The sequence below is a fragment of the Hylobates moloch genome, unplaced genomic scaffold, assembly GCF_009828535.3.
Source record: "Hylobates moloch isolate HMO894 unplaced genomic scaffold, HMol_V3 SCAFFOLD_14, whole genome shotgun sequence".
NCBI classification, from domain to species: Eukaryota; Metazoa; Chordata; class Mammalia; order Primates; family Hylobatidae; genus Hylobates; species Hylobates moloch.
This window is the reverse complement of record NW_026652289.1, coordinates 69,470,065-69,479,018: the sequence shown is the minus strand read 5'-3', so window position 1 is coordinate 69,479,018 and position 8,954 is coordinate 69,470,065. Positions and strand designations below refer to the sequence as shown.

The 8,954-nt window shown below is 48.6% G+C and overlaps 1 protein-coding gene across 1 annotated transcript in view; it reads right to left on the bottom strand.

The window, feature by feature from the left end:
- Positions 1–4,974: 4,974 nt before the first annotated feature.
- SORD (sorbitol dehydrogenase) overlaps positions 4,975–8,954 on the bottom strand; it is a 44,766-nt gene continuing 40,786 nt past the window's right edge. The window contains exon 9 of the mRNA XM_058427698.1: positions 4,975–8,284. Coding sequence (XP_058283681.1) covers positions 8,119–8,284 — 166 coding nt within the window. The 3' untranslated portion in view covers positions 4,975–8,118. The remainder of the gene's footprint in view (positions 8,285–8,954) is intronic.

Below are 8,954 nucleotides of genomic sequence, written 5' to 3'. Positions count from 1 at the left end.
ACATACACAAGGCCAGGTGTGGTAGCTCACGCCTGCAATCCCAGCTACTTGGGAGGCTGAGGCAGGAGGATTGCTTGAACCTGGGAGGAGGAGGTTTCAGTGAGCTGAGATCACACCACTGCACTCCAGCCTGGGCAACAGAGCAAGACTCCATTCTGTCTCAAAAAAAAAAAAAAGAACGTACTCACTATTAGCTCTCCTAAAATTAATGGGTTGGGAACCCTGGCTCAGAACTCAGAACTCTGCCTCTGGTCCGGTATTGTTTTCACTACACCACAGGGTCCCCCACAATTCCCCCTTAGAAGCCAAAACGGTCTGGATGGAGCAGCTGGTCCTACTCCTTGTCCCTCAGTGACGTCCAGCTCAGTTGTCTTATTTGCACCCTAGGCTGTCTCTGGTGGGTTTCTGGGGCAGGGGGCTCTAGGCCAGGTGAGCCCTCCTCTTGCTGCAGTCTCTGGACGTGCCCCTCCTGGTCCTTGAGTTTTGGCTTCCCTTCCACACAGTGAGTCACTACGTGTTGAGACTGCCGGCCTGAGGATTCCCAGCTGCTCTGCGTTTAGCTCAGGCTAAGGGGCAGGATGGAAATGGCTGGGAGCTGGGAGTGAGGTCTGGTTGCTTCTCAGGCTACAGACATTTCCAGAGCTCCTTCTACATGCCAGGCACTGCGCCAGCCAGTTAGGGACGCCTCCATAATGTAGGTGTGAGACTTGGTCATGGCTTCTGGGGGTCCCTGTCCATGTGAACCAACCGCCCAGGGCTCCTGGGTCCAGCGGCTCTTCAGGGGGCCATCAGGGGAGCAGAGCAGAGCAGGCCGGTAAGAGGCAGCTCCTAAGTGCTGACACCTGGTTCCTCTCCTCCTCCCTGCCTGGCCTCTGGGCCTGCCGCCATCTCTCTTTCCCTGGCAGGTTTGTGGAATTGCTGAGAATGCTGGGTCAAGGCCAGGCTGAGGCCTTTTCTGCCACCCTGGGAACTCCTCACGTACCTTCAAGCACCTTTGCAGACTCAGGGCTCAGAGCTGGAAAAGTCTTGAGGGTCATTCATCCTACTCATTTAACAGGTCAAGAGAGAAAATTTGGTGAGACAAGGACAGGGGCACAAGCACTTAATAAGCATAATCAGAGTGCCATTCACCAGGGGAAGAACATCAAGCTTCTTTATTCTGTCCCTATGACAAGCCTGAGGCTTGTTTTATTTTTCCCACTTAAAGGATGAGGAACCTGAAGCTTGAAGGAGTCAAGTGAGTTGCTCGAGGTCATCAGGAAGCAGAGTAGCCTAACACGTCCCCACCTCTTTCTTACTACAGGGAGCCCAAGACATCTACACAACCCACTGGTCTCTTCCTTTACAGGTGCCTCTTCCAAATGCAGGAGAGCTGTCCCTCCAGTCAGCCACAGGCCCATGGCCAGACACGGACTGGATGACAGAAACTTCCCCAGCCAACCACCTTGGCAATGTCTGTCTTCCCTTCGGAAGCATCGTTCCCCCTGGAACCCCATTCTGGAGGAAGGCAGCATGGCAGGAGCAAGAGCCTTCCTCAGGTCCTAGTTTTGTTGGGTGTTCAGCAAGGTGTGGGGATTTAGTGTGTGGTGCAGGGGAAGGCAAGTTGGGGTTGGCCCAGGAGGGCTCTGGTTAGAGCCTGTCTGTCCCTGTGCTATGCCGAAAGCCCAGCTGCTCCCCAGAACCAGCAGCCCCAGTCCCCAAAGGCCAGAGCTGAGTCACTTTCTTCAGTCTGTCCTGGATGACTAGTTCCTTGCCTCCTAGCTTTTTCCGCATCCACTTTCTCACAGATCATGTGTTGGACTCCTGCTTACTGATAACAGTTTTTCCAGAAGTTCCTGAGAATCATTAAACCTTAATACTGTCAGCGCTGGCAGCCCTATCCTATCTCACATGATGGGTGGCAAGAGATATGATTCCCTTTGGTATTCCTGAAAGCAGGTAGTGCAAATATGCAAGAGCACTCAAAAATCTACACAGTATTGTTAAGCTATATAAGCACAGCATTACATACACATATGTGCCCACAGAATGAAACAGCAATGTGACAAATGCTTTTGAATCACTCAGAAGGCAAAGTTCCTTAAGGGTTCTACAAATTGCCAAGTCCCTTGGGGTCTGAGCATCTAAGATCTGCATATTAACACCTGCTATGGTTTGAGTTTGTCCCCACCAAAACTCATGTTGAAATTTGATCCCCAGTGTGGCAGTGTTGGGAGCAGGGGCCTAATGGGAGGTGTTTGGGTCATAAGGACAGATTCCTCCTGAATGGGTTGGTGCCATTCTCGCGGTAGTGAGTTTTCACTCTGGAAAGACTGGATTAATTCTCTCAGGAATGGATTAGATCCACAAGAGTGGGTTGTTACAAAGCCAGGACGTCCCTTGAGTTTGGCCTCTTCACACGTGTCTGCTTCCCCTTTGACTTTCTCTGCAATGTTATGGCGTAGCACAAAAGCCCTTACCAGAAGGCAGGGCCATGCCCTTAAACTTCCCGGCCTGCAAAACTGTGAGCTAAGTAAACCCCTTTATTTGTAAATCACTCAGTCTCAAGTATTCTGTTATAGTAACACAAAATGGACTAAGCCAGTACCCAATCCAAGCCATTTTATGCCACATGGATTTGCACCTACTTGGAGAGGTCAGAACCAATAAGGAACATTCTACACACACCACCCTTACTTCTTCCTGGTGATTTGTTAAAGTTTGGTGAATGGGCTGGGCGCGGTGGCTCTTGCCTGTAATTCTAGCACTTTGGGAGGCCGAGGCGAGTAGATTGCCTGAGCTCAAGAAACCAGCCAGGGCAACATAGTGAAACCTGGTCTCTACTAAAATACAAACAATTAGCCAGGCGTGGTGGTGTGTGCCTGTAATCCCAGCTACTCAGGAGGCTGAGACAGGAGAATCTCTTGGATCTGGGATGTGGAGGTTGCAGTGAGCCGAGATTGCGCCACTGCACTCCAGCCTGGGTGACAGAATGAGATCCTGTCTCCAAAAAAAAAAAGTTTGGTGAATGGCCTTTCTTTAGAGTTGCAGGGGCTCCTGCCCTGAACTTCTCAGTGAAACGGATCTCAATTAGTCTTATGCTCCTCCCTCTCCCCCATTTTTTCTTTTGCTGTTTCATTGCTGACAGTGTTCAACAGCAATATGCCGCATCTTTATATATCATAAGAAACACTAATTTTAGGTTATTACAAGCAGAAATATTTTTGTCCTGAATAACATTGTTACTGGGCCAAAAGATAGATCGGGAGTCCCAGACTTTAGTTTCCTGAAATCGCCAGGTCAGGCACAAGGGGAAGGGGCCCCTGGATATTGACTAACTTGGGTGGGCCTAGCCAGGAGAAAGACAGCAACATGTGTTCTGTACTTTCTGGGAATCCCTGAAGCCATCACGGAGGCTCCCCAACTTCCGAGTTGCCCATCTGTTGCCGTGGCAGTGGGAATGGATTACTTAAGGAGGGGGCATTTTGCTCTCTGTAGGTGGGCAAGTTTCCTGGGCTCTCTGTTTTGCCTCCCTCTGGCTTCTTCCTCCTGTGCCCTCTGCTGTGTGCCACAGGGGTTCAGGGATTCTCACCCTCCTGAGGCCCAGTGGGGAAGAGTGAACATGGCAGCCTCAAGGTTAGCTGAAGCTGCCATTTGCCCAGCCTCTTCCATCCCAACCATGTCAGTGAGCCCAGGTCTGGCGTAACTATTGCAGAATGCCTGTAGTAGGGAACTCTGGAAGTGTATTGGGCTGAGGTGGGATTTTCCCTCCCCACAGTGCCCTGAGCAATGGAAGTGGTGAGGGGTGAGGGAGCCATGCTGCTGAATTCTGGTGGGTATTCCCCCCTTGTGTAAAATGGGGTGTTGGCGTGGGGCAGCCTCTGCTTGGATTTGGTTGTAAGATAAACCTGGAGGAGAAGAAAAAGTTTGGTGAACGGTACCCAGTGTCCCCTGGAACTGAGGTGGAGGGGCAGGGGTAGGGAAGGCTTCCAGTATAAGTTCATTGATGGCGGCTCACTGCTCCACAGTAGCTGGGCCACAGTTCCCTGTGAATTCTGTGCCCGTCCTTTACAGGAGCTGTTTGTTGTCATGTCCTGGCAGTAGTCCCAGAGCTAAAAGGGACCACCAATTCTACTAATAAGGAAACTGGGGCCTGGAAAATGGCAATCTGTCCAAGTTTATGGGTCTAGGCCCCTGCTTTCCCAAGGGTGGCCTGAAGCCAGAGAGCCAGTGGCTTCATGGTCTCATCCTCGGCAGCCCCTGTGAGCTACCCAAGACCCCAGAGTCCTCCCACATCACACAAGGCCTGGGGCACCCCCAGAGATTTTCTTAGACAGTCTGAATGTCAATACTGTGTTTTCTTGTCTAACCAGGTCACCTTAAAAATGTGTGTACCCTTAACCCCAGCTATTTTCATTCTAAAATATAATTTCAAGAAATAACATATTAATAACTTCAGGAAATAAGTCAGGAGCACAAAAATATGCAATAAGGGTAGTCATTGCAATTTTATTATTAGAGCAAAGCTCTGTAAATTATCCAAACTCTCAAAATACTGCAATTTGCTTTATAAATGATAGTCTATCCATACAATGGGATGTGGTGATTTAAAATAATGATGTGTATAGTTATTGACATAGAAAGAAATTTAGCCATTTATTAAATGAAAACAATTACGTTTGTAAAACAGTATCCAGAAGACAAAGGACCCAGTTTCTTCAACATAACAGTGGCATGTAAACCAAAATGTAGGGGGAACTCTAATAAAGAGGCTTAAGAAAGAAGAAAAAATAAAAAATAAAACAGGCTTAATATATCAACCACATGCAATATGTTTAGATCCTGATTCCAGAAAAGCAAGTGTAAAAAAGTAAAGTTTTGGCTGGGCATGGTGGCTCATGCCTGTAATCTCAGTGCTTTGGGAAACTGCGGCTGGAAGATTGCTTGAGGCCAGGAATTCAAGAACACCCTGGGCCACATACTGAGACCTTTAAAAAATTTTTTTTCTCTACAAACAGTAGCCAGGCATGGTGGTGCATGCCTATAATCCCAGCTACTCCAGAGGCTGAGACAGGAGGATCACTTGAGCCCAGGAGTTTGATATTGCAGTGAGCTCTGATCAAGACCCTGTATTTGGGGGAAAAAAAAAGTAATTTTTTGTGTTTTTTAGATGAGGGAAAATATGGCATGGATTGACTGGGTATTAGCTATTATGAAATTATTATTAGTTTTGTCAGGTATAGTAATGGGAATTATTTAATAATTGTGATTCTCTTAAAGTCCTCATCTGTTACGAGTAAAATGAAAAAAGCAAAGTATACACCCATTAATGTTTACAAATGCATGCACATGTTTGACATGTACAGATTCATGGAAAGGGGCTGCAGGAAGCCCAGGAATTCATTCCTACCACCACCACAACCAACTACGTGCTCAATCAATATTGATTGACTCAGTGAATCAGTCCCGGAACCAAGAATGTGAATTCCCCACAAGCTCCCCGACCTTGGGAGGCTCAGCAGCCTCTGTGTGCTCTGTCACCAGTGCCTGGCACTTGATTCACACTTTCAGTCAACACTGAGGACCCCACCCAGTCAGCACCCTGAGTGCTAGGGAGTGAAGAGGTGTCAGGGCGGAGAGCTGGGAAGGACCCTACAGGCAACCTGGAGGGTAGAAAGCAGTGGACTGCTCCACGGACCCTAAAGGAGAAAAAGGACGTGTTGGCTCCTCTAATTCCCTCTTGCAGCCCACCTCTGGCTACAGCAGATGCTGGGGTGAAGTCACCTCTGGACTCAGTCACTGGTTCTCTGACATCTTCCCCACCCAGTCTCCCTTGTGTAGCACAGTCCCGCCTCCTCCCTTCTGGCTCCTATTGTGTGGGCAGGAGGCCTGTTGGGGAGTTGGTGGAGCCAGCGGTTAGGAGACGGGGAGGCAGACAGGATTTATGGGCTATTTGCCTTTCCTAAGAACTGTCCTCTGCTCACGATGTCAACCTAGGTTCAAGGTACTGAGGCCAAATAACAGGGAAGCAATGCTCGAAAATTAGCAGCCAGCTGGGACAGAGGCTGGGTCTGGCTACAGGCGGTGGGGCCTGGTCAGGGTCGTCTCTGGGTAGCCTCCTCCACACACTGACTCCTACCTAGGGCTCAGGGAGGAGGAGGATGAAGGGGCAGCAGTGAAACGGCTTCACAAGGAGTGCATAGGCTGCAGGAAGTGCCTCCAAGACACCAGCAGACATTCTCTGGTACAGCCTCTGCCCCTCACTCCCAGCTTCCTTCTCTCTTAAAGCCCTGGCTGAAGCAGACACTGAGCTCCTTCTCTGGGCACCTGAAAGTGGGCACAGGGCGTGAGGATGATGTTCCACCAAGACTGCTTAGTGCATCTTCTCATCAGTAGGAGCTGCTTGGTGGGGGTGGTGGCATGGGAAGCATCCTTTGTCCTCTAGGACTGGACCCCTCAGGCCTATGAGAGGCAGCATGTCGTAAAGGATTTGATGCCAGGATTCCTGGGTTCTGTCTAATCCTGGGCCACTGACTAACCCACTGTGTGATCTGCCAAGTCACTTCCCCAATCTGAGCCTCAATTTCCTCCCTTGTTAACTGAAGGGTTGTGTTAAGACAATCTTAAGGTCTCCTCTGGCATTTATAGCTTCTTTATCTACAAAATGATTGTGTATGTGGCTTCTTGTGAGGATTAGAGAAAATTCATGTCAATGAAATCATATTTGGTACAGAAAATATGTCACCTTCAAAAATCCTGGGATCCTTTCCTCTGGGAAATGGGTAACCTAAGTCCATTCCCTGCTAAACAGGACCATAAACAGCAGCATGAGTCAGATGCCACCAACAATATTTATTACCCAAAGCAATCTGAAAGATTCGGGCACAAGGTCATGGCTTTCCCAGGTTACAAGAAAATCAGAACCTCTTCAAACTCACCCTCCACCCATAGCCGAAGTAAGGGATTAAAGGCTATAGCTCAAGCTATGTCATGGCTACTATATCCTCACTCTTGATGAATAATCTCAAAGTCACAAGTGGGCACGATGCGATTTGGATCCAAATCTTACCAGAAAAAAACCCACCATTAAAATAAGACAAGTTCATAGAAATCATTCCAACAGAAAGATACCAAGAGCCTTTACTGGCAATGAGAAGAGGAAAGATTTTCTGTTTATAATAACCAGAAAGAAATAGAATTATCTAATAATCATCAGTTGAGTATGAGCCTCGTTGAGTTGAGTATGAGCCTAGTACGGGATGCTAATCTTCTGGGGTGGGGAAGTCTTGTGAGCTAACCAAACCCTCCTGGTCTCAGTGAGGTCCACAGGTAGCAGTTTCCTGGTTGCCTAGTGACAAGGGACCGTGCTTAGGGGTGGGGTGGGGCATGTTGGGGAGGGGGTCCTTCACTTGGCAAGTGAAATAACACAATTCTCAGGAGCTGAAGAAGAGGCAGTCTTCAAACAGTGCTGAGAAGTCCTCTTACTTTTTCCACATGAGGGGAATGCAAGCTGGTTTAACGTCACACGACATTTCCTTTTTCATTTGTTTGTTTTTTCATTTGATTGGTTTTAAAATTATCCTGGATCCAGAAAAGTGATGCCTTTTCTTATTCTCCTTTTATCATCAAACCAAACAGCCAATATGTCTCTAGAAACATTGCATTCTAAACTGAAAGTGCTGACAAGCCTTCATCCCAGACCCTCAGTGGCAGATTTTCATGAACATCAGCTTCTGGGCCAGTTAAGTCTTCATGAAGTTATCTTTTCCTAACTCAGCCCTCATTCCCCTCGGGGTCAGTAGCAGTGGAACCAGGAAACCCAAGGGCCAGATTTCCTTCCTCAGTGAAGGCACTCCAGGGAGAAGGGGAGTTCCTGGCACCTGCCTGCCAAACTCTGCTCTACTTGCTGAACTTTGCTCAGCATGAACAGGCCATTCTGGCTACAAGTTCCCCCAAACTATCCCAGATTGTATCTTTAAGGCACACCAATTCCTCTGCATAAGGACTTCTGTTCACAATGAATTGTATTAATTATTCTTAACATTCAAAAGAGAAAGTTCTGCATCAAAGCCCACCCGTGTCCAGCCATTGTGCCCTGAGATCCCGAGACTGTGGGGATGAGGGCAGAGCTAGTTAACATCAGGGATTCTGGTCATTGGGGTCACACTTGAGCATTATTTTCAACCCCAATCCCTTTTTAAATGTTTCAAAGGCCTCCAGAGCTTTCTCCAGAGGAAACCTATGGGTGACAAGGGGTTTTATGTTCACAGACTTGGACGCAAGCATCGAAATCGCCACTGGCCACCTGTAAAAGAGCAAGAGCATTATATTCAACCTTCAAGAGGAAAGAGCCAGGTGCCCCAAACTACCAAGCACTGGATCAGCTTGGCCGTATTTATTGATAGCACTGTGGTTCTGCAAAGCCAATTTTACAGGCCAACAACCCAGGAAAGGACCTTATGGCTTATGATTCAGGGGTACAGAGCCTATTTCCAATTGCCCCCACCCCTCACCCACCCACTCACTCTGCCATGTCTGCCACGGAGCCTAGAATTCCTGTGGCATGAAAGTACAAGGCACATGGTGGATGCCACTGGGAAAAGGCAGAGAAGCCCAGGACAATCCAGTCACACCCACAAACAGCTCAGCTTACTGGAAAACTGGCGTCCTGATGAGGGCATGGAGTTACAGCCCCTAAAGCCAGGAGTAAGGGACACTGCTGGGGAGGGGGTTCCCAGCCAGAGGGCCCCAGCAGGGGAGAGGGTGGAGCTGCAGAACATGGGTGGGGCAAACTAAGACCCTTTCGCTCCCCAGGCTGGGCCCTAGGGCTCAGGAACGGAAGCCACAGGACTTGATTTCTTCCTTTTGTCCTCCTTTCTCTCTTTCTTCCCTTTAAAGGGAGAAATTGGAGATCTGGTAACTTAAGGAAATGGGGGGGAAAAAGGGGCCTGGGGGGGATAAGCAGCAGACACTCA